This window comes from Leopardus geoffroyi, chromosome A3, assembly GCF_018350155.1.
Source record: "Leopardus geoffroyi isolate Oge1 chromosome A3, O.geoffroyi_Oge1_pat1.0, whole genome shotgun sequence".
Lineage (NCBI taxonomy): Eukaryota > Metazoa > Chordata > Mammalia > Carnivora > Felidae > Leopardus > Leopardus geoffroyi.
The window spans coordinates 120,717,020-120,742,350 of record NC_059336.1 but is presented as its reverse complement, the minus strand read 5'-3'; the positions used below and the strand labels follow the sequence as shown (position 1 = coordinate 120,742,350).

General features: G+C 54.0%; 1 protein-coding gene across 4 annotated transcripts in view; it reads right to left on the bottom strand.

Moving 5' to 3' along the window:
- The window catches only part of ADCY3 (adenylate cyclase 3), an 89,935-nt gene that overhangs the window by 22,564 nt on the left and 42,040 nt on the right, over window positions 1-25,331 (bottom strand). For all 4 annotated transcript variants that reach the window (XM_045447542.1, XM_045447540.1, XM_045447544.1 and 1 more), the window contains exon 3: window positions 21,753-21,902. In XM_045447542.1, coding sequence (XP_045303498.1) covers window positions 21,753-21,902 — 150 coding nt within the window. The remainder of the gene's footprint in view (window positions 1-21,752; window positions 21,903-25,331) is intronic.

Here is a 25,331-nt window from a genome sequence, read left to right as displayed (position 1 = left end):
AGACCTGGGACACGAGGTTCAGGGACCTACAGCAGTTTCCATGGGGGCGGGAACAGGGAACCGCGGCCCCACGGCTAGGTTTGGAGGGGGGTCCACACTGCCACCTGCGGGCCAAACCTGGCTGCCACTGTTCGCACAGATAGTGTCTCGCGGGGCCCCCAGCCAAGCTCGTTTGTTTACATGTCACCTCTGGCTGCCCCTTCGCTCCAACAGAGTCGAGTTGCTGTGACAGAGAAGACGTGGCCTGCAAAACCGAAAGGGGTTTCTGGCGCTTTCCAGAAAACGTCTGCCGACCCCTGGTTCGCATCCTGAAGGGCCTCGTGTGCCAGGCAAGGAACGGGGAGCTCCTTCCTGAAAGCTGGGGGGTAGGCCTGGTGCCCAGGGCTGTGACACAGGAGGGCGGGCCAGGTGACCAGTTAGCAGTCATCTGGGCAAAGTGGGGCTTGGCGACGGCTTGCATCAAGCAGGCGGGACAGGCCCGTGGCTTGGGCCTCTGGGTGGAAGGTGCCGGTCTCTTTAAGTGAGGAATAGAGAAGGGGAGAGAGGTGAGGGGAAAACCAGGGCAGATTTGGGACGCGTGGCAGGCAGACACTGAGCTGGCTCATGGGTTGAGCCTGCAGCCCCGCAGCACGGCTCAGGCTGAGCAACAGGGACAGGGGACAGGAGACAGCCCCCGGGAGTGGGTGCAAGGGGATGAAGCCAGAGCCAGAAGCCCAGGCAGGGTGCTGTGCCAGGAACCCTGCGCCCCAAGATGGGAGGCAGGTGACGATGGGGAGAACCTGAGGTTCGCAGGATGGAGGCCGGGAAGTGGGGCTATGGCGAGGCTGAGTGGAGGCCTGCGGAGCACAGCAGCGAGAGACGTGGGGAGGGGGTAGGGGAGGAGACCGAGGCAAGACTGGGAGCAGAGGCACGGCAGGGTCTGACCCCAGCGGTGGAGTGCTTCTGAGGGAGCCATGCCGCACAGGGCAGCGGACAGGGAGGAGGAAAGCGGGCGGGCGTGGGAGGGCCAGGCGTGCTGTGTGTTGAGTGCCGGCTGCCGGAGCCACCTGGGGGCTACGCCACGAGCTGCTGCCTGGCCTGCCCAGGGGTTACTGGACCCCAGAGGAACACAGGCTTGGCAGGGACACCAGCCTGGTGGGTACAGGGCTGGGGGACCTCGTCTCCCACCAGGGCCCTGGGCAGGATGAGGGCCCCAGGCACGGGGGTGCGCCGGGCAGGGTGAGGGCACCGGGCTCCTGTTCTCCCTTGTGTTCAGCGGGCCCTGAGGCCAGAGAACCCAGCTCTACCTGTACTTTAAACACACCTTCTCTGAGGCAGGGGAACCAAGGTGGGGAGGTTCTGCTCCTCTCCTCCGGGTGGGGCAGCCCAAGAGGCTCCCCAGGGTCTGGGCAGAGGGCTGGGGCCTCACCTCCTCCGGGAGAAGTCAGCTTTGCTGCAGGGACAGCCCCTGCCCTTCCGCTCCCGGACAGTCTGAGACCAGAGCCCCCACCCGCTCACCCATCGCACCACAGGAAGGTCCCTCTCACTTATCCCGGTTTTCGTGGGGGAGAATCGGTCCTCTTGCGGAAGTCACACCGTCGTAAGCAAGCGAGGCCCCCTCGGCCCGGCGGGCCTGGCACTTACAGCAACCACCGTTATTCTTCCATTTCCACAGCTGTCTCCAGCACTGCTAAAACCCTCACGAGCAGCAGCGTTGCAGGGGAATGAGAAGCCGAAATAACCCCAGTGTTATGACCTCCATCTGAGCCCAGGAAGGAGCAACGGGGTCTCCTGGACGCTGCACCCCGGCACACCCGTCTGCCCTGCCGGTGTGCGGCGAGGGGGCTTCTGAAACCAAACTAAACCCAGGCACCTTGGAGAAAGGGCTCAGCTGGGGAGAACAGGAGCCTCCGGGAGGATTTTCGAGAAAAGCCAGAGAGACCTGGGGCCCTGCGGGCTCTCAGGGCAGCCTGAGGGGAGGAGGCAGGCTGGGAGGTGGCAGCGAGCCTGGGGCTGGAATCCGGGGTCGTAGCCCCCGCCCGAGTGTGAGGCGCGCTGGTCTGTTCCAGGCAGGCAGGGACAGGAGGGCGTGGCGGTTAAGAGCCCGACGGCCCAGCTCCGTCAGTTCCCTATATCGCCACCGACTCACCGTGTGACACCAGGCTGCCGCTAACTCCCCCGTGCCTTGGTTTCCTCGTTGGGAAAGCAGGACGAAGTGACCCTGACCCGAAGGCACTGAGAACGGTGCCTGCACACAGCAAGTGCTCAATGTATTACAGCTCTTCTGTCACCTGAGGTGAAGTGTTACTGAGGGCGTGGGGTCGGCAGGTATCTCAGGAAGACGAGGCCTAAACCTCCTTTGGGCTTTGAAGTTGGCCACAGGTTTATAGGTTAAGAGTCCCAGTGGGGTGTTCAAGGTGAGCAGAAAGTCCTCGGCGTCACTTGGCCAGGAGTAGGAGCTCTGTCTGGTCAGGCACAATGACGAAGGAGATGCAAACAAGGGTCCCAGCTTCCATGCGTGTCTTAGCCTTTCTCTCCCTCCTTCCCCACCTCCCCTTCCCACACCCACACCCCACCAGAGGTGCATGCAGGCGCTCACTAGGGGGAGGAAGAGGCAGATGTGTGAGGAGCGTGGGGGGCACCCGCCAGCCTGGAGAAGAGGTCGCTCAGGTGTGTGAGCCAGCAGGGGGCGCGGGACACCAAGGATTAGGAAAGTCACAGTGCTGTGCTGGGCCAGCCTGTGCAACCCCAGCAGCCGTAACCCACACGGTCAGGCCTTTCCCGCCCTCTCAGACCCTGACCCTCCAGAAGAGCTTCTCTGGGTTCCCTTGGAGCCAGACTTGTCCTGAGAGGTGCTTCATGCCCCTGACCACAGTCCCAGTTTCTCTGAAAACACAGCCAGGCGTCTTCAGGGGTGCAGGGCCACCCAGAGCAGGTGTGGGATGTGGCTTGGCCTCCCCAGCATAGAGGCAGAGCCCGCTCTTCCTAAAATAGCAACTACTATATGTTTCGGAAGTCATAAGAATGTTCCAAGTCTCTGACCCATCAATAGCTCTCCTGGGAATTTCTCCAACAGAAATAATCCAAGAAAAGTAAAAAGATGTGTGTGCAAGAACTGCATTGTAACCTCACTTATACTCGAGGGAAAGACTAAGTGGCCCAAATGCCCAGCTGATGGCTCATTCGACCGGGACACATCCTTCAGATGGAAGATTATGGAACCTCAGAAGTGACCATAATGAAAAGTGCTACGATAAGAAAACGACCAGACAGCAACTGTATCCTGAGAAGGGGACCACAGACCCACATGTGCATCTGAGTCAAGGCGGAAGAGTCTGCACGAAACACAAAAGGGTAACTTGATCTGGCGAATGGAATTCAGAGAAAACCTGAAATGTTTTTCAAAACTGCTATATGGTTATACTGCTGGGGCTGCGTTTTCAAAATACTTTCTAAACCGGAAATAAACACAAAACTTCCTGTTGCCGCCAGCTGTGACCCTGACCCCAGTTTGTCTGTAATAACCGTTCCTGCAAGTCCGGGGGTGGGGGGCGGGCTTTGGACCCCCATGTCTGCTTGGATGTGAGCTGAGGGAGGAGACTGATGGCCGGGGAGGACCCCTGCCCCACCGCACAACGGAGAGGAGGCAGAGGCCCTCTTAGGTTGCCGAGTGACAGAACAATCACCATAGGCTGGTTTCTTGCTGTAGCTCTCAAATACCACAACCCCCTGGGCAAATGGACACCAGTGACCAATATCAAAATCGTCCCTCTTCTTTGCTAAGACTTTCTCATCTGCCCTCGACTTTTACATATGTGTAATACCGTCTCCATTTTGCAGGTGACCCAACCAAGGCATGGAGGGGCTAAATGGTTTATCCCAGGTTCCTCAGAGTTAGTGACAGACAGCACTGGAACCCAGGGCTCTTTGACCAAAAGAACGGGTGGTGTTTTCTTCTACACCAAAGGATGTGCTTTTCACACACGAATTCTCCCACCCACACTGGACGCTGTTCCGCTACAAATGCGAAGGCACAAGAAGTGCCCAAATCTTCCCTAGCAAGGACCTGACAACACTGTTCTAGAAACCCAGCGGTGAGCCCACTGGAACATTCTGTGGGCCCCAGTGCTCATGGAGTTGTTAGGGCACCTGGCTACTCCTTGCAGACGGGGACTGAGCTGAGACGTCCGCGGTGCCCCAGCACGGGGCCCGGCAGCATCCCAGACCACCTGTGGGGCTCAGGGAGGCCAGGCCGGGCCAGTGGCAGCTGCTGGAATTTCTTCTGATGGGTCAGCAGGGGAGAGGAGGTGGGTGCTGCTGAGGTGGACCCCCGGGCCTCCATGACAGACCTGGGCAGGCCTCAGTGACCTCCCTCAGCCTCAGTGTCCCCCCCGCCCCTCACTGGCTGAGGGCACGAGAAAACGGGCCAGTGCTGTGAGGTCCTGTCTCAGTGACTGGCAGTGGACCCTGAGTGTAACCAACAGGGCCAGACATGAGGGCCCGGAGATGCTGAGCCACCCCAAGTCCGTGAGGGAGGCCAGCTGCGTCAGTTCCAGAAGGCCTCTGCTAGGACACATGTGCAGTGTGATGCCACCCAATGGACTGAAAGCGGCCCAAGAACACGTGGTTGATGTGGGGAACTTGGCATTCGACGCCGCTACCTGGAGGAGAAATCTATGGGGAGTCCCTGGACGTCAGGCTCAGGGAGGTCCCTGGTTCGGCTGAGCCATCCCTCAGGACATTAGGACCCACGACCCAGTCTGGCCTTCGGAGTGGCAGCCTCAGCATCACCTGAGGCTGGTTCCTCAGGAGGCCCAGACACCCTCAGGCAGCTCGCAAGCACATTGAACTTTGGAAGTGCCACTTCAGGAGCATCAGAGGAGAAAGGTTTCCCCAAGGACACAGTTCTTGGCCCTCACCGGGGAGTGACCACAGGGTGTAGGAGCCTGAGGCCAGGCATCAAAGGGGGGCTGAGGAGCTGGGCACCCGGCCAGAGGAGTGGGGGCTCTGCAGTGGCACAGAGCGACCGTCACGTCTGAGGACGGCAGCTGTATGGAAAAGGGAGGACACTTGCTCCGGAGATCCCCCCGGGGGAAGCTAGTGATGGAAAGCTGTGGGGAACAGACTGTTGCTTCAGCACAGAAAGAATGTTCGAAGAGTCAAAGCAGTTCAGCCGAAGAATACGCTGCCCTGAGAGCTAGTGAGCTCCTGCCCCGGACGCTGGGTGAGCAGGGAGTCAAGCGCAGGATGGAAGACTAGCCCGGGGTCAGGGAACCACCAGACTCCGTAAGTCCAGGCCTGGGGCCCTGCGACATGGCGCCACACAGAGAGACGGAGAAGGTGGTGAGCTGCCTCACTCGGTCTCCCTCCGGTCCTGCTGTGCTTGGATGGTTATCCTAAAAATACACGCAAAGTCAAGGCCGTGACCCTCTCTGGGAAAAGAACCAAATAAGCCAAAAGAACGAACAAGCCCTGAAAGTCTCTAGTGGGCTTTCTGGGTACAGCAGAAAAACTACCCAGATCCTGGGGAGAAGCACCTGAGGCCCGTCCTGGGCGGTGTGCCACCCGGGGACCGGTTTTGGGGGGGGCGGCGGCTGGCTGGGGCGCAGCGCGCGTCCTGGGCCTGGGATGGAGATCTGTAAACACGCATTTGCTGCACTGCTCAGGTGAGCAGTGAGCCCCTGACCGGGGCGGTCTGTCAGCATGGTCCCCCCCCCAGGCTCTGGGAAGGAACCAATCGAGCCTCCTCCTCCTCAGTGGTGACTCAGGCCAGGCTGCGCCTCTGTGCTGGCTCAGGATTGAGACAGAAGCAGGAGGTCTGCACTGTTCCCAGGGGCCCTGATGAGGCATTCAGGAGTTCATTACAGCAAGGCGGCCGGCAGGGATCTGGATACATGAGCTTGGCTGATGAGAAGCTAAGTTTCTGCAACATCCTCAAAAAGGGGGCAGCAGGAGGGAGGGAGACTTCAATGGAAAGAGAACTCAGCAGTGATCTGGTGAGATGCTGCATGAAGCAAACATGTGAAGTCTGTATGGTGGGGCCTCATGTATGCCCACGTGTGCCCTATACATGTGCTGTGTGTACACACATCACGGGCTATGAGCAGAGACACAGCTGTCCGCAAACACATCTGTTCTGGGCCTGATTTCTCCAGACTCTTAGAGCTTCCGGGCCACTTCGAAGCCAAAAAAGGGCAATGGACTCCAACAGTGCCCATCCTGACCTGACCCGCTGGGCAGAGGAGGCAGCAGAGGAAGGAGATGGGGGGCAGGAGGCCCTGGGTGGCTAGCCCCGGGAGGTCAGAGCCCAAACGGCTCATCTCTCCCTGCTGAGAGGGCGAAGGACCACGGCATGTAAAATCTGGAAACTCCAGAGCCGTGCCGGGGGGCAGGCAGCCACCATCTAGACTAGGGACCCATATGTGCTACTCCGCCCAAAAGACACGGTCACAACCTCACTCAAAGAACAGTCACTGGTCATCTCTGCAAGTCCCCAAGCTAAATGCTGGGCAGGTCAAAGGTGAAGAGTACTCCTAAGAGCTCGGGTGGTCAGGGCAGTCAGGTCACCTGGGAGTGACTGGTCTCGGGGGGCAGGAGTGCTATGCTGTCTTCAGCCAGGGGTGTGGGAATTCACAGGGGACGAGGGGCTGTAGCACTCAAAACCCAGCATCTCTTTAAACAAGACCCTCCAATGTGAAAACAGGCTCTGAGCCAGCATCCCCAGGGTCTCTCAAGATGTCGGCTCCAAGAAGGAAGCAGGGCCACACTTAATCTTGGCATTGTGGGAGCCAGACTAACAACTAAGTCACCACCAGGACATGTCACCTGGAACAGAACAGAAGTTGCAAAGAGCCAGGGGCAGCCCAGAACTCTTACCCTGCTGGAGGGGAAGAGGGGACACAAACCATGGGACTTCGGTCACTTGCCCGGAGGCCTGCCTAGTCTCTAGAGACGGGGGCCAAGGTGACTGCAATTATCAGGAGATTGCCCTTTAGGCGCAAATACGGTCGCGTGTGTGGAATCTACAGCCCTCGCCTAGTGTGGCTATACAGAGCAGGTGCCCCTCAGAGATCTGGTGAGATGCTGAGCCGTCAACGAGGAGACATGGCCCGAGGGGCAGGCCGTCACCCTCTAGCACAGCACTGCCAGAACTTTCTGCAAAGAAATGCTCTGTAACCTGTGCTGTCCAGTATGGTAGCCGTAGTCACTTGTAGCTGCCGAGCACACGAAGAGTGGCCAGTCCAACAGAGGAAGTGAGTTTTAATTTTTAGATTTTAATTCATTTCACTGAAGTAGCCACACGTGCCTAGTGGCTACCACATCAGACAGCGCAGCTCTAGAACGCCGCGGCACGTAAATACGGCTTCCACGCCCACCGTGGGTAACACAGAGCCACTGCCTAGAGTGCCGCCTTGAGAACGACGCTGCAGCCGCCTCTGTGATCCATGGGAAAGAGCTCAGTATCCGCTTCCGACCTTGACCTGGAAGCAACAGCTCAACCCACCCCGGGGCACGAAGTTTCCAGCGGGTTAAACAGACCCGCTCTCTACTTGTGAGGGTCGCTCGTGGTTTGGCTTCACTCCCTCTGCCTCCTCCCAGGGGAGCAATAAATCTTGCTGGTGCTTTTCCCAAACACAGCTCCCACCTTCCTCTTCTCCCTGGGCCTCCCCTCCGGTCCCACTCCAGGGCTGGCTGGGCTCCTGACCTCCCCCCCACCCCCACACACAGGGCTGGCCTGGCTGCTGACTCTGGTCCCTCCCCCACCAGGGATGAGCCACTGCAGTCCCGGGAGGACTCCCTCCGCCTCCCCGCTCAGCCCTCACTAACCTGCCTCTGCCCTTCCATGTGGATCAGGACTCCATTCTCCCCACCGCACACTGGCCAGCACCCACTCCTCCTCCTGAAAAGCCACCCAAGAATCCACATCCACCTTGTTAAATCCAACTCCGAACACACCTCTCTGAGCCTCCTCAGCAGGTGCTGACGCCCTCCACAGCCACCTTCCCCGGCGCCCTGGGCACCGGCTCCGCGCCATGCACTCTACTTTGCGCTCACGGCTGCTCTCCTGCTGCGTATTTAAGGAGCCGCAGAACTGCAAGCTCCCAGCTGTGCTCCGGCCAGATCCTCTGGGTTATACCGTCCCGTGTTGCTTCTGCCATCTGGGCACGTAGCGCCATGTTCCCGGCGGCACATGCCAGGACACAGAGGGGCTTGGCGTGCCGAGGCAGTCGCCGGGGAAACGGAGTTTCTACTGGGTGCTTCTCTCCTTGTCCCCCCTCTGGCTGCCTTCTGCAAGGCCCTGAGAGCCTCTGGGGCAGAAGAGAGGGTGCAGGTCTGAGACTCACGTAGCAGAATCACCTCCTATTGTCTTTGAGGAGAAATGATAAAAGTTTCCCCAGGTGCTGCCTGGTTGCCAACTGGCGTTGAGCTCCCCAGCCTGAGGCGCTGTCCTACAAGGCCCACCATCCTCGCCCGGGAGGGCCCAGCAGGAGTCTGCAAATGCAGGCACAGCCCTTCCAGCCTGCCAGACGTGTGTTTAGCGCGCAGGATGACTGCCTTCCTGGATGTCTGTAAGACATCTCCAACTCAGCGGGTCCTGACTCTCCACCCCCCACCGAACCCATTCCTCTCACCATCCTCCCCATCTCCATAAAGAGCCACCCGCCCTTCCGATCACCTCCGGGCTAAAATCCCGACAGCCATCACCGACTCCCCACTCCCCCATCCCCCATGCCACTCAGCAGTGAGATCTGTTGGCTCTGCCTTCAAAAAGCACCCAGAATCCTTCCCCTCATCACTTCCATCCTGGTCTAAGCCATTATCCGCTCTCCCTAAAATTACTACATAGCTTCTAACTGGCCTCCCTGCTTCCACAGCTGTCTCTTCTCCACCGGCGGCCAGACTGATCCATTTAAAACCTACAACCCTCTATATGTCCATCAAACTGATGAATGGATACATAAATTGTGGTTTATATACACAATGGAATACTACTCGGCAATGAGAAAGAATGAAATACGGCCTTTTATAGCAACGTGGATGGAACTGGAGAGTGTTATCCTAAGTGAAATAAGTCAGGCAGAGAAAGACAGATACCGTATGTTTTCACTCTTATGTGGATCCTGAGAAGCTTAACAGAAGACCATGGGGGAGGGGAAGGAAAAAAAAAAGTTAGAGAGGGAGGGAGCCAAACCATAAGAGACTCTTAATAACTGAGAATAAACTGAGGGTTGATGGGGGGTGGGAGGGAGGAGGGGGTGGGTGATGGGTATTGAGGAGGGCACCTGTTGGGATGAGCACTGCGTGTTGTATGGAAAGTAATTTGACGATAAATTTCATATTAAAAAAAAACAAAACAAAAAAACAAAACCTACAGCCCTCCAATGTCTCCAGTCTCCTTCAGGGAAAAAGCCATGGTCCTTACAAGGTCCTACAGGACTTGTTCCTCATCATCTCCCTCCTTTACCTCCTACCTCTCTTCCTCTCACTTCTCCACCTTCACCTGCTGCCATGATGTCCTGTGAACGTACCTCAGGGCCTTTGTACTTACTGCTCCCTCTCCCTGGAACATGGCATAGCTCACACCCTAACTTCAGGTCTCTACTCAAATCTCACTTTATCAGAAAGGCTTCTCTGGCCACACAATATTAAATAGCAACCTTCCTTCACCCCCAGGCAATTCCTATGCTCCTTCTCCTGCTTTGCCCACCATCGTCCTACCTCTAATAGCATATGCTCATTTATTTAGTATCTATCTCCCCCACTGGAATCTGTTCTGCTTACAACTACATCCCTAGTGCCTAGAAGAATGCCCCAAATATTTGTGCAATGCTCTCCTTTAGACCTTCTAACAATCTTATTCCAATCTCATTTCACAGACAAAGAAACGGGGCCAGAGGGCATGATAACTGACTCAAGGACACGGGGCAAGTAAGTGGCCTGGCGAGGATGTGAATGCAAACCTTACTCCTGAGCCCTGCGTTGTCAGATCCTCCCATTTCCCAAGGTGGTCAGAAATGCAAGTTTTTATATAGAATGTCCAAATCCTTAAGTATTAGAAATTTAAAACTCGGGGCAGGTCAAACAAAGCCGACGCCCACAGGCCAGATGTCCAGAGACTACAACTGAAACGCCTAGTAAACAGAACTGAACAGAAGCCGTGGCCAGGAGGGAATGCGTGCCAACCCTTCTCTGGGTTTGCTGCGATGATTAAATGAGATAATCCAGTAAAAATGCAGCCCCGGGCCTTGACACCAGGTAACTGTCCAATCAACTACGCCATTACTAAACAAGATGTCGGTCCCATAGCCAGAGAAAGGCGGGGATATTCCATAGCTGGTCATGGACAGCAGACGCTAAAACCGGGGATAAAAGTGCCGTGGCAGGATGTGACCCCGGCAGGGCCCCAGCTCAGAAGCCACCCCCCCATACACAGTGCCGTCTGCAATGCTGTCATCACCACCAGGGCCTGGGTCTACCTGACACAGCAGATGTCCTCCCACTGCCAGGAGCCCGTCAAGGCTTTAGAACAACCTGTGCTCCGCGGGCTCATCACCTGCATTATCTAAAATGCGGATTTGTTCTAAGTGCTGAAATGCTAGAATGAAGAACATTCTGTGAAATCCAAGAAGTGGGGGGTGGGAACCAACAGAAGCACGGATTTCTACCCCACACCATGGGAAATCCGCCTTCTGGCTTTTCTCAAACCAAGATACATTCAAGGCTAAAAACGAAAACGTACAACTATCAGCTATATTCACGAGTGGGCGTGTGAGGAAGTTAAGACAGCAAGTGTATTTCTTGGTTGACGTTGGGATGAGGGGGTCCTCTGTGGCTGTCTAGTAGACGACGGGTCTGCCCCACCCGCGTCAGGTGCCGAGGGCACAAGAGCCTGGCCCCAGGCCACCACACAGCAAGAGGCAGAGCTGTGGCGCAGTGGGACCACGTTCCTCCCACCCCACCAGCCTCCTCTCCCCCCGGTGGCTCCCCAGGAGACGGGTCCCCAGCCCCAATCTCACTGTTGCCAGGACAACAGTCACGATGGACAACTGAGGACAAGAGGTAGCTGATTTCTCGGTTCTTCTCGCTCGGTCTCTGTGTGTCTGTCTCTCTCCCGCCCTGACTTCCGTCTTCCCCACCAGCCTCTCGTGAGAGCAAGGCTCAGGGGTGGGATTAGTCTCTGCCTTACCCTCACGGCAAAAGGCCTCGAAGGGAACAGTGAAGCAGGCGTGGGCAGAGTGCAAGGAGGGACATCAAGAAGACAAGACACAGCCGAGCTTACGAAATGGCAGCATGCCAGAATCCCAAGCTCGGGGGCTCCCGGGAGAGAGGTTTGTGGCTTTTATGGTAAAGGGGTGGGTCTTCCCTCCAAGACATGCTCAAGGGCGGAAGGTCCTGCACCTAGGGAAAGACTCCACCGTGAAGAAGAAAGGCCATCCCTGGTCACAGTGACCCTGGGCTTTGGGTTTAAGTAAAAGGAAAAGCAGAGCAAAGTGGCCATTCTGCCCTGCGTGTCCCCCCAGGAGCTAAGTGGAAAACCACCCAGCGTCAGCCTACACCGCACTCCCTAGGGCGCCCCGGACGAACATGACCTGGCCCTCACTGGGGCCGGTGGGTGGTTTTCTGACCTAGACTCAACCCTGCACGGTCAGCCCTGGGCTCTCCCTCCTCACCTCTGAAGGGTGGGACAGAGGGCAGCCCTCTCTTCCCTGATAAGGACAGGCTGACCCATCTAACGGAACGTGGTCTGAAGGAAAGGCTGGCTGCCCTCTGTGCCATCCCGTCGTCCCTCCACCCTCCGCCGCTTCCTTGACTTCAACCACGTCCCCCTCCCTGGGAAGGGAACTCAGAGCGTGAGATCCAGGGGAGCTCATGATTCTGCAGTTTGTACCTGGCAGTAGGTATGTGCCGGGTGGGTTTCCCCGATGCCTGTCGTTCCCAGATGGCAGCTGGGGCGCTTAGCAACTTGCAAGGTCCCCAACTAAACTCTGGTGTATGGCCGCAGGGGAATAAAGGAAAACAACCCAGTTCTTCAGTCCCCTGGGCTTCCTGCTCTACCTTAACGGGCCCATGGAGCCGGGTCCTCAAGTCCACTTTGACGGCCATGTGTCACAGGTAAGGGCCATGGACTGCCTACAAAGTGAGACCAGGGCCACGCCAGGGCCACCCTCCCGGACCTCAGCTCTGCAAGGACCTCAGAGCTGTCCGGCCCCGCCCCTCCCTGCAGAAAGAAGCCTGGAGCCAGGGAGGCTTAAGCAGGAGTGACTGGAACCTGAGACGCCCATGCCTCTTCTTTTCACTACCCGGACATGCCCACCTAGGTGGCAAAGCAGAAGGGGAAGCCTGTGCGCCAGGCCCAGGGCTGCTTTGAGCCTTCCCTGGGGACGACGGCTGATGTCCACCTGTTGGGAGTTGCCTGCCCTTAGCAGGAGGCTGGGAACTTTCACATGAGAGAGCAACCTCCCCAGTGACAGCAGTAAAGAAAACCGAATCAGAGGATCTGGGATGGGATCCCCTGGGCCTCACTAACTGAGGAGGGGCCGAGGCCCAGAGAGGAGCCTGCCCGCTGGAGGCCACACAGCCACCAGGGCAGGACTTCCCCTCAGCACACGGTGCTTCGTCCCGAGGCAGTTTAGAGGACAAGATAAAGCCACGCCGACAAAATACAAAGCGGGATGCGGATCGTAAGAGCCAAATTCTGAAATGGAGCCGCCTCTGCAAAGGAGATGCTGAGAATTTAACTGGGCATTTTTTTTTACAAAGGCGTTTAAACACCGTGAGTGGCTACTGTGGCACTGACCTCAAACAGCTCCTCAAACGGGAGCCACGTCCAAGCCAGCTTCTGTTTCATCTCCTTCTAGGACTTTCTGCAGCCCTTTCTAGCATTTTCACCCCGTGATCTCATTTTTATGCTCACCAGCGGCCCTCACAGGAGGACAGTGAGATGGGACCTCGGGTCTCTGCTCCTGGTCTGCCCTCGGCCAACTTGCCCGGGAAGTCAAGTCAGCCCCGTGGGAGGCAGCCCCCCGGGTCTCCTCCCACCTCGACATCCCTGGAGCAGGAGCCAGTGTGACAGCAGCAATAGCACTAAAGGGCCTCACCATGTTTGACTCGGCTTCGTGTCCTTACTTCAAGTGATTCCCCAACAACCTGATGAATGGCACCATCTTTAATCTCCCTTTTTCAGAAAACTGAAGATGTCACACCGTGAGAAGGTGGGAAAGCCAGGTCTCACTGTTGCCCAGAAAACGCTGGAGGAAGCGTCGGATGTAAATCCCAGGTCCAAACTCACCGGCAGGACTTGCCTCTGGCGCAAGCTTCAGACTCTCACGGAGAGGAGCATGCAGCAGGTGGGGGTGTGTGTGCACGGATCTCAGGCTCCTGTCCTTCCGGGCAAGGAAAGGAACCTACTGCTCGGGGCTGTCCCGACACTCACCAGGTGCCCTTCTCTGTGGTTTTAAAAATCAGGCTTGGGCGTGGGGTTTTCTTTTGAGGCGATGAGTATGTTCTGGGACCAGACAGAGGTGGCGCCTGGACAACCCGGGGAAGGTACTCGACTGCACACTTTTACGTGGTTAACTTTGTAAGAATGTCCCCTCCGCGGGAAGGAAAAAGAAAGAAGCAAAGCAAATGCGCGAAGTTCTAAAGCCTTTCCTAGCTGAGCACACGACTGATCACGTGTGTATTTTTTAAAATTGTTTTTAAAAGAAGCACCCAAACGATGGGAAGTTTGGGGGTCTTTTCCATACTTCTCTGCTTCTGCACACTTTTATCCACCAACAGCAGCACGACAGTAGTCAGTGCGAGTGGCTACGGGGCCCAGACACGGTGCTGAACACGCTCTTTACATTTAATGTCCACAGCAGCCACAGGACACAGCCGGAAAGGCTCGAATACCCGGTTCTCGGCTGCTACTCTTATATTCTTATAAGAATTCTTGGCTGCTTTCTACGAGAATCCTCTACGAGAAAGAGGCGGTACTTCTACAATCAGAAAAACATGGTTTTAGGACCCTCTCAAAACACAGAAGCACAAAGACTTGAAAGAATAATTGTCTATCAGCGTTTTTTTCTTTACACTTGCGCTTAACAGATATCGCACGACATATGTCAAAAAATACACAGAAGCCTCTCCCAAACCCCAGTCTACCTGGCTGTGACTTGAACCAAAAGAGTCAACAGCAGGAAAGGGCTCACAGGCCACCACGACCCGCCGTGGGGCCTCTCCCCTGCCACTGGGGTTTGTCAACAGGCATTTCTGGAGGAGCTGCAGGTTCCACGTCAAAGAAGCCTTTTCTCGATAAACAAGGAAACTTTAACCGTCTAAGTGCGCTCCCATTCACGGTCGGGAGGAGTGCCAATGGTTAGAACCTCTATATGAGATGATTTGGTAATATTTCTCAACATTAAAAACGTGCCAGGGCGCCTGGGTGGTTCAGTTGGTTAAGCATCTGACTCTTGATTTCGGCTCAGGTCATGATCTCACGGTTGGTGAGATCGAGCCCTGCAACGGGCTCTGCACTGACAGTGTGGAGCCCGCCTGGGATTCTCTCTCTCCTTCTTTTTCTGCCCCCGCCTCAAATAAATAAACTTGAAAAAAATAAAATCACTTAAAAAATAAAATAAAAATGTACGTGCCTGGTTTCTCAAAAAATTAGAACTCTACGTAGAACTACCATATGACCCAGCAACTCTACCTCAGGGTACATGCCCCCAAGAACTGAGAGCAGAGACTCAAACAGGTACCCGCACAGCCGTGTTCACAGCAGCTGAAAGGTGGAAACAACCCAGTATCCCTCCACAAATGAACGGATAAACAAATGGGGTATACGCACGCAACGGAGTATTATTCAACCTTGAAAAGGAAGGAAATCCTGACAGGGGCTGCAACACGGATGAGCCCCGAAGACACCACGCAGAGTGCAACAAGCCGGTCCCAGAAGGACAAATAGTGTCTGCTTCCACTTTTGTGAGGTGCCTGGAAAAGGTAAATTCATAGACATAGAAAGCAGGATGGCGGTAGCCAGGACGGAGGGGAAAGGAGGTGGGAGAGCTCATGTTTAACGGCCACGGCGTTTCGGTTTGAGATGATGAAAAAGTTCTAGGAGCGAATAGCGGTGACGGTTGCACAACACTGTGGGGGTACTTGGTGCCACTCAACTGTACAATTAGGAGCCCAATTAAATAAATGCCACGTCTCTATAATGGAATACAATGCAGTCACTAACAAGGATGAGGCAGTGCCACGTGGACTTAGAACCCTCTCGAGGACAGCAGGTGAAAGATCAAGTACGGAAGAGGAGATACACTATTTGCATGGGTGTGAAAAGTCTGTGTCCCAGATCCAGATTTGGAAAGAACTGGAATCCTGAAAGGGCACACGAGACACGACGGTGGCTGTCTGAGGGATGGGGAAGAGGACGGCTGTGTGTGAGAAGCTTACCTTCCACGGTATAATCTTTTTCACACCTTCGTGATCTTATACTATGTACATTTTTAGCTACGTAAAAATCAATATAAAGAAGTGTAAAATAACATCCAACCTTTGCTTCTTGCTATTTTTAAAAAATGTTTATTTTTGAGAGAGAAAGCCAGTCCAAGCAGGGGAGGGGCAGAGGCGGAGGGCGGCGGGCGGGGGGGTGGGGGGGGGACAGAGGATCTGTGCTGACAGCAGAGAGCCCAAAGCGGGGCTCGAACTTATGAACCACAAGATCATGACCTGAGCCGAAGTTGGACGCCCAACCGACTGAGCCCCCTAGGCACCCCTCTTTCTTGCTATTACAGAGGAGCTTACACCAGACCGACATGTAAGCCACGAACAACTACAGAAGCTGGATAAGACAGCTATCTGAAGCCTATGGGAAACAACCAAGGTGGCTAGGATGGGAGGGGACAAGGTCTCCGAGGGCAGGGAAACACACTTGAGTGAGCCCAACACACTCTGTCACTTTTGCCCTTGAGGTCAGGGTTCAGAGGATGGACGGAGAGCAATGGCTTCAGCTTTCGAGGGGGTGGAGAAGCAAGGATGGGTGAGCAAGCATTCCAAGGCAGAGCAGCGGGGTGAGGTCCTGGAGACGAGAGAGCCTTTCTCTACACAAAGCCTGCAAGGCGTCTGCCCACCGCCAAGCGACATGGGGTGAGAGACCAAGAACCCAAGTGGAAAGTGAGAGCTGAGAGGCTAACACTGAAGGGTAGTTTGGCTGTCTTATTGTGGCGGGGAGTCCAGGGTCCTTCAAGGGGAGGACCGGCCTTTGAGTTAAGACCCTTGAAGGACTATTTCCTAAGAGTAGGCACAACAGAAACCAGCTCTCGGACTAAACCCCAGCCCCAAATCTTCTAGACCCCACATTGGATCAAGGTGAGGTGCAAGAAAAGTCAGTCCTCTCTGGAGAGACACATCCTTCAGAGCTGCTACTATTCTCCATACATGATATTCAGCATTTAATTTATCCAGCATTTTTTTAAAAAGGCCAGGATGCGGGTGGCTCAGTCAGCTAAGCATCCGACTCGTGGTTTCGGCTCAGATCATGATCTCACGGTTTCGTGAGTTCGAGCCCCACATGGGGCTCCACGCTGACTATGTGGAGCCTGCTTGGGATTCTCTCTCTCTTCCTTTCTCTCTGCCCCACCCAACCCGTGCTCTGTCTTTCTCAAACTTAAAAAAAATTTTTTTTAATTAATAAAAAACAATGTTAAAGGCCATGATGCCATGAGATGGGACGAAAAATCAACAGGGAAAAGCAGACCTGTCAGTATTTCAGATATTGCCGTTGTCCAAAAGTTTAAAATTTTTACTATGTTCCAAAGAATAGATGACAAAATGGAGAACTTCACCGGAGAAGTGGAATGTGTCTTTTACTTAAGTCAAAAGGAAATTCTAGAGATGAAAAAAATGCAATATTGAAATTAAGGATGCAACAGAAGAGCTCAAGCACTGAGCAGACAAAGGATTAGTAACCTGGAAGTCACATCAGTATAAATATTCAGTCTGAAGCGAAGGAAAAAAAAAGGAAGATTCAGAAAAAAACACAGAGATTTCTGGAACATGGTAATGTCTAACAAGGACATCTAGAGTCCTGGAAGGAAAGGAAAGAATGGGGCAAAGAGATACTGGCTGAACATCTCAAAACTGATGAAAGACATCAAGCCATCAATTCAAGAAGCTCCTCAAATACCACGCGGGGTAACTGCAAAGAAAACCGCCAGGCGCGCCACCATGAAACTGCTGGACACCAGAGACAGACTGTAAGAGCAACCGGAGGAAAAAAATACAAAAACTACGTATTCCTTTAAAAGGAGCAAGAGCGTGTCAGACAGCCAGCCGGCATTTCAACAAAAATAGCAGAAGCCACAGGATAATGGAATGACGCCTTCAAAGGGCTCTGAGTCCAGCGCTGTCGACCTAGAATTCTACCTCTGACAGCAAGTGACTTCCAAAGCCGAAAGCAAACTGAACACATTTCCAGGCAATTAGAAATGCAGAGACTTCCCTAACAGACCTTCGTGAAGAGTGACACTAAGGGGAATTCTTCAAAAGGATGGAAAAGCTGGACTGACAGGGCAGAGCCTGCTTGGGATTCTCTCTATCTCTCTGCCCGCCCCCCCCCCATCTCTCTCTCTCAAAATAAATAAATAAACTTTAAAAAAAAAAAAAGGGGGGGGGCGCCTGGGTGGCTCAGCTGGTTTAGTATCTGACTTCAGCCTCAGGTCATGATCTCGCAGTTCAAGAGTTCGAGCCCCGCATCGGGCTCTGCGCTGACAGCTCAGAGCCTGGAACTTGCTTCAGATTCTGTGTCTCCCTCTCTCTGTGCCTCCCCCACTCATGCTCTGTCTCTCTCAAAAATAAATAAACATTAAAAAAAATAAAAATAAATAAAAAATGGATAAATAAAAAACTTGCAATAGCCAGAAAGTCTGGGGGAAGGGGAATTAAATGTTGGGAGGCCCTTGCACTGTGCCCAAAAAGGTAAAAATTTGGGGTAGATGCAAATGCATCATGATGGACACGTATCAGCATTACTTCATTGTTGGAAGATATTTTGATGCATTTTTGTAAAAATCCATGTTGTCTTTAAGTACATCAAAATCAATCAAGAATGAGAGGTCAAAAATCAAGTTCCGACGGATTTCAAAGGACTGAGATTACACAGAATATGTTCTCTGACTGCAGCAAAGTAAATTGAAATCAATAATAAAAAGAGGGCCTTAAAAATTCCCTGTATGCTTGCAAACTAATTGATGTACCCTCAAACAGCCTGGGGATCAGAGATATCTCAGTGGAAATTAGAAAGTATTTTGAACTAAATGACAACAGAAATAGGACATATCAAAATCTGTAGAAGGAAGCAAAAGCACATAACGTGGGACATCCGAGCACCAGGAGCATGTTTTAGAAAAGAAAAATGCTAAAATTAGTTAAATTCCATCTCAAGAAGGTAAAAAAGGACATGATGTCAACCTCAAAGAAAGTAGAAGAGAATCAAAGTCAAAAACATAACGCATTACGGAAGTGCACAAAGAAAGCAACAAAAAGGTGGTTCACTGAAAAGGCTCAAACATTAATAAACCTCAGCAAGACAGATTAAGGACAAATAAAAAAAAAAGAGAAGGCCCAAACTAGCAATATCAGTAATGAAAAGGGAATATCGCTATAAAACCCACGGAAAGGCAAAATCCCACGTCAAAAATGTGACATATTCATATGAAGTTGGTTAAGTTCCTGAAAAAACAAAAACACATTATAACTTATACAAAAAACCTCGTACCTTTGAGGGAGACTGAATCTCATAAAACTCCTGAGCCGCAAGGCTTCACGAGTGAGTCATTTTTTTTTTATTTGAGAGAGCACGCCAGAGCAAGAGAGTGTGCACGAGAGCTGGGGAGGGGGCAGAGGGAGAAGGAGAGGGAGGGAGGGAGAGGAAGGGAGGGAGGGAGGGAGGAAGAGAGAGAGAGAGAAAGAGAGAGAGGGAGAGAGAGAGAGAATCCCAAGCAGGCTCTGTGCTATTAGCATGTAGCCTGATGCGGGGCTTGATGTGGGGCTCGATCCCACGACCCTGGGATCATGACCTGAGCAGAAATCAAGAGCTAAATGCTCAACCGAGCCACCCCGGCGCCCCGAGAGTCCTTCTACTCCTGCAAAGAACCCATATCTTCTTCAAACTCTCCCAGGTTAGAAAGAGGAAACACTTATTTCCTAAACCCAGCACAACCATGACGTCCAAACCTGCCAAGGACACAGAAAGAAAGTAAAATTGCAAACAGATCTCATGCACACGGTCACAAGAGTCCTAAGGAAAACATGGGCAAACTGCAACACCCAGTTTTGGGGCAGGGGTGTGTGTGCAGAATTCCGCCCCTCCTGATGGTAACAGTGCTTTTCTCATTCCCAAAGGGATAGACGCAGATTATCTGATTTTCACCAAAGGTTTTATTCTCACGTACACTTTACACATAGGGAAACTGAGGCCCAAAGAGGCGAAGGAGCTGGCCCAAGGTCACGCTCAGGCTAGAGCTGGGCAAGACCAATTCATTCCACTCGATGGATACTTACAGGCACCTGCTGTGTCCCAGTTAAGCCTGGGGGTGTGCATCTGTGCCTCTCCACCCTGTGCACCTCCCTTCAGCCTCCCTGGACCCCTCTCTCCTGGAGCCAGTGTCTGCTTTGCTACTGCTCACAACACAGCAGAGGAGCAGCGTGGCCCGGAGAGGCTGCCAGCGCCCCCTGGCTGCTACGTGGCGCTCGGGAGTCCCGGAGCAGGTAGGAATGGCCCTCTTTGTCAGGCTCCCAACCCTGACCCTGCCCAGCGGGGCCATTAGAAAATGCCCATGTACTCCACGGCCTGGGCACTGCAGCCTGACCGTCCCCATTTCCAAGTTCTACAGGTTACAAAGCACTTCTGCTTGTATTTCTGCCTTCAGGGAAACCTAAAGACAAGCATCAATACTCCTGCTCTGGAGTCTCAACACCCCCACTTTGCTGATGAGGAAAGCAAGGCTCTAAGAGGAGGATAACTTGTCCATATTATCTATGCAGAGAATATCAGATCCAGGTGAGACACAGGACCTTCCTCTACTTTACTGGGACACCCCCCCACCAAGCACTGTTTGATGTGACTGAGGATGTCCTGGATTATACCAACTATGTGTCCTGAGACAGACAAGACTGACGGGTGTGCTGAAGGCTGCACAAATACTCTAGAAAAAGAACTCCTGACCTAGATAATCGATGACACAAGCTTTTTTTTTTTTTTTTTTTTTTTTTTTTTTTTAATGTAGAGAATCCAGAGGGATGCCTCCACGGTATGAGAGAGGAGATACAGAAAGAACCCAGCCAGCATGTAAAACAGAAACTGAAGAACGCCTTTCAAGACACTCTAAAGCCAGTGAAGGATGGGATTCTTTACATACATTCAAGCAGAAACAGCTCGTGGGTAACCACAGGCTACAGGGGTGGGGACAAGGAGGCAAATTCAATGACCTGCTAAGCTTGGCCCCTTGTGGCAACAGAGGCTGGGGAGATTCCTCTTCTGAAACCTGCCTTCTGAAGGAGTGGAGTCTGAGGCCCAGCTCAGAAGCTTCTAGATCTCCTTGGTAAACAGAGAAAACACATCCCCAGGACAGAGGAAGTGAGGACTCATCAGCAAATGACTCAGTGTGTGCCTTCGAAGAGCATCATCTAGAAAAGGGGAGGCCCGCCAAGGAGGCCCCCAGGCAAAGGCTCCAGAGAGGCCCCCGGAACTCTGGCCCTGTCCACCTGAGTGGAAAACAGCCGTTTCAGTGAATCCAGAGCCAAGAGCACCACCTGAACACAAAATGACATGGTTCCCAGAACAGGGAATCCTCTATTTCCAAACTATTGAGTTTGTTTGTTAGCAGGAAATAAACCTATGGATAACAGGAAGTTGGCGGATGTAATTTCTGCAGACCTTCAAAAGGCATCGGAGATGAATCCAGACCAGAAACTATTATAAAGACTGAATCACACGAGAACTGGGTGGTTCTGTGGTGGAACAGGCTGGAGTAAAGCCAGTAAACAAAGAGCGGGGGCAGCAGGCACTTCTCTCAATGGAAAAATGTAAACAGTGGGGTCCCCAGGGTTTGGACTGGTTTTACTTCTTCATCGAGGACTCAGAAGGAGAAGGAAGTAGGAGACGCACAGAGCGTGAAGGAAACTTAGCGCCCTGGGTGGAGGCGAGCAGGTTGATGGGCCTCACCCAGAAGGCCCCCCTGGTATGGGCTGGGCCCACCCCGCTGCAGAGAACACGGCTCAGAGTGCACAGCAGGGACACATGGCGAATCTGCCATAGAACCGGAAAGGGTGGCAGAGGAGGACTGACCTGAAGTGATGCCCATGGGGAGAAAAGCACTTAGAATAAACCCAGAGAACTTTTTCACCTGAGAGAGAGGAACACAAGGAGTCGTTGGTGACTGCTTGGGCCAATGTAGTTCTTTAAAAAGTTTTAAATTATAGGGGGGAAAAACACAGGAGGAGGGGAGGAGTAGGTCAAGCACAGAGGAGGAGAGAGGACAGGGCTTCCAGCAAGGCAAGCTCTCCGAAGTCAGAAGGAGCCCTGTGACGGTCAGAGGCCCAGGAGGCAGCCAACACCTGGCCCTGGCAGGTGATCCCGGAGCCCCGGGGAGCCCTGGGGGCGGGGGAGAGGGGGGGCTGCACTGTCCCAGGCCCACCCCCTCCCAATTGGCCCCTCTCTGGTCCCGGTCGCTGGCCCCCGGGCTCCAGGCCTGCACGGCCGCATGGCCACCCCGCGAGGACCTCACCTGCTGCTGGCTCTGCTCCTCGAGGTTCATTTTCACCTCCAGCGACTGGCGGGCCTCCAGGAAGGCCTTGCGGTGCTTGCGGTCCGCCATGTAGTAGGACATGACGCCCACCATGATGGCGCACAGGTAGAGGCAGACGTTGGCCAGGATCTGTGCCCCGAGGAGAGAAAAGGACAATGGTGAAGGCACATGCTCAGGAGAGAGGATGGAGAAGGGGGGGTGGGTGGTAACGAAAATCAAACCCCTAGTTGCCCAGTGTCCAGGGAGGGCCCCGGCAAGCCTCTGACCTTGATGGGACGTTTAGGCCCTGGAACAGACCCTGCCCCGCTTACCATAGGTGGGTGAGGCCCCGGCCTGGAAGGCTGGTTATGGGGCTGTTTGCCTCTCCTGCTCACAGCGCAGCTAAATTGGCCGATCCCGTGCACCTGTGTGGCCTGACGGTCCCTCTGCTCCCCAATTCATTCATTCTTTCATTTGTTCAACCACCGCTTACTGAGGACTCACTTATTAGGCGCCCTTAGGTGCTGTGCTGATTAGCTGGGAGGAGAGTGTACAAAACCCCGATCTACTAGCTGGGGGTGTATAATCCTAAAAGCTGCAGGTTGCACTGAAGGTCACAGATGTGAAGCCGTGTTGGGCCAACTCCCAGCCCTCACGCTACCTTCCACGTGACGCTGCAGGTGTACAGGTGTCTGGCATTCACGGGCATCCTCCCAGCCAACCCCACCTGCCAGATGAGGGGTGGCCGGTACCAGTACCGAGGTCCCATGAGGAAGTTACGGGAAGGGGACAGGGCAGCTGTGCGACGGATGTCTGTCCTGCAAGCTCAGTACATCGGTACAAAGGCCTTCTTGGGCACTGAGTCTGTTCCTCCACCCTTGGCACCCTCCAGGCTCCCCTAGGTGTCTGTGGTCCCCAGCCCGTTTCCACAGGCTGCTGGCATTGCAGACTCAACCGCCTCCTGCTGCAGGTAACCTTGGATATGGACCTGAACGTTCAAACCACATCTCATTTCCTGGTGCTCATTTCCTGGGCCCCAGTCTTTGACCCTGACTGGGCCCCATCTGGGGCGGCACCAGGTTCTAGCTCCTCCTGCTTCTCCAAAGCCACCTGCCAGGAGCCAGCTCCAACAAGGTCTGGCCCCGCACATTCCCTGAGGCTCCCACCCTCCCCACCTGGGTTCCCTGAGGTCCCGCCTGAGGAAGGCAGACCCCTCCTCTGAAGGGCGCCGTTTCTCAGGCAGAAGTCTAGCTGAGATGTGGGTAGGGAGGCAGAAGTTCTTCATTTCTGGCCCCAGGGGGAGAAAGTGTTCTCTTAGTGAAGGATAATGGATCCTGGGTAGGTGAAAAATGCAGGGAAGTCACTTTTAGATTTTTAAACAAGATGGCTTAATAGACGATGAGAGGTTAATTCTGACATTAATTTTCTGGATACTCTTGGTTATGCCATATTCCCCTCTGTTTTTGTGTTTTATCAGGGCTGATCAGTGCTAACCCTGAGGACCCACCACCCCCGGCAGAAAGTTCCTGCAGGCCTGGGCACTCATCACAGGCCCACTGAATAATGAGTTAGTACATGCGATGTGTCTTGAGACTGGTCATAAAGTCACCAGATGCAGACCTCACAAGCTCCTTAAACTGCTGGTTCCAGCAACTAACAACTCATTGTGTTCTTGGGGCTGGGCAGCCCCATCACTATACCACTCATGGGGCAAGTGGGCAATTTCAAAAATCCTAAGGGATATCTCTTGAACTTTTGCTTGGACATGATAGGCCATTCCCACCTGAGCAGTATCAATATGGCCTCAGGACACTTATTAAATACCTGATAACCCAAAGAGCTGCCAATTTACATTAAGTGAGTCAAAGCAAATCACAAAGATCATGCTGCATCTCCAAGCCAGTCTGGCCTGAGGTCCAAGAATGTCTACCATCCCAAAGGTCACCTTCCTCTGGGGGCTGTATAGCCTTAGGATCTGCCCAGTCCCAAATTCATGGCACAGGAAGCTAGTCAACAAGGTCAGACTGTACCTCAGGCATCTCACCGAGGGGGGGCACTTTGCCAAAACCCACACAGGGTCCAGATACAGCAGTCACCAGGGCCAAGGGTCTCTAGGTCCTAGAGGTCAAGGGAGTAGCCGCACGCAGACGAGCCACAAGTCTGGGCCCTATACCTACCGGTGTCAACAACTCTGAACCAGAGGCTCCAGACCCATCTCTGGCCCTGGCCACCACCTGGGCTGTCACACTGAGCCATGGACAGAGCTCCACGCCTAGGGGTCTCTTGCCCCCCAACAGGCCCTGCTGTCCACCTCACGGGGTGGATAGAGCAAACTCCATAAAGTGTAAGCACTGAGCCAGTGTCAGTAATAACTGTTTTATTCCCCATCGGGGTCCCTCCTTAAGTAAACCACCTGCTCTGTAGACAGAGAGCAACTATAACAGGAAAGCTTTAAACCAACTTCCACCAAAGGTTATTATCCAAAGAGTATAACAGGGGTGCCTGGGTGGCTCAGTCGGTTAAGCGTCTGACTCTCGATTTTGGCTTAGGTCATGATCTCTTGGTTCGGGAGTTTGAGCCCTGCGTTGGACTCTGTGCTGACAGTGTGGAGCCTGCTTTGGATTCTCTCTGTCCCTCCCCTGCTCCCTCTCTCCCTCTCAAAACAAACAAACAAACAAAGAGTATAACAGGATTCAGGTTTGGTTCACAATGGAAACCATCTATACGGGACAGCACTCCCTTCAGCCTATTTTAAAATAAGATCCACGTTGGCATTCCACTTGGCAGGTGCTGAAAACAAACTTAGGAGGAGCCCTGGACTGTTGCCCTGCCCCTCGCTGGATGGGGAACCTGCTAGGTCAAGAAACTTCCCTGAGCCCCCACTTCAGCACCTATGAGATGAGGGGCGGCCTACCTCATCTTGGAAGTCCCTGCAGTCCTGACCCCGGCTGGCCCTCATCAGACCTCACTTCTGAGGGCAAAGGTGGGCCTGGAAATGACCTGCTCGGAAAGGCTGGAGGGAAGGCAAGGCGGGTCGGTTCCCAGGGTGGCCAGAGGGTCATACCACTTCCTGTCCCCTGCCCACCCCTTCTCGACCTGCACTCTCAGCTCATCTGAGGGGATGTGGAGGCAAATGGCCATGTCCAGGCCACACGCCGGAGAGTCCTGTGGGTCCCGCAGGTCCCCCCCGTGCCAGGGAATTCTCTCCCTGCATCGCAGTGAGCTTATTCCTTCCTAGAGGATTCTCCCAGGAGCCCCAGGCTGTGCTTCTCAGAGCTCCCCCAATTCTCTAAACTTACCTCAACGAAAGGGTCCTCAGGGTTGCTGTGGATCCCGTGCTCCCCAGAGCCACCTGAGGTAGTGCAACCACGTCACAACTTGCCCCTCACCCCGACCCCTTCAGAGGGGTCCAGTATGGTCTTCCCCCTACTTGCCCTTCCCCTTCTGGGGAGCAGATGAGCAGGCCAGAAGCCATCACAAACCTGACCTCCCAGCCTCATGGTCTCCCCGGGACGCAGCCCTCTAATATCCCAGCTGCTGCACCCCAACCCTCTCCCACGCCACCTCAGCCCAAGAACA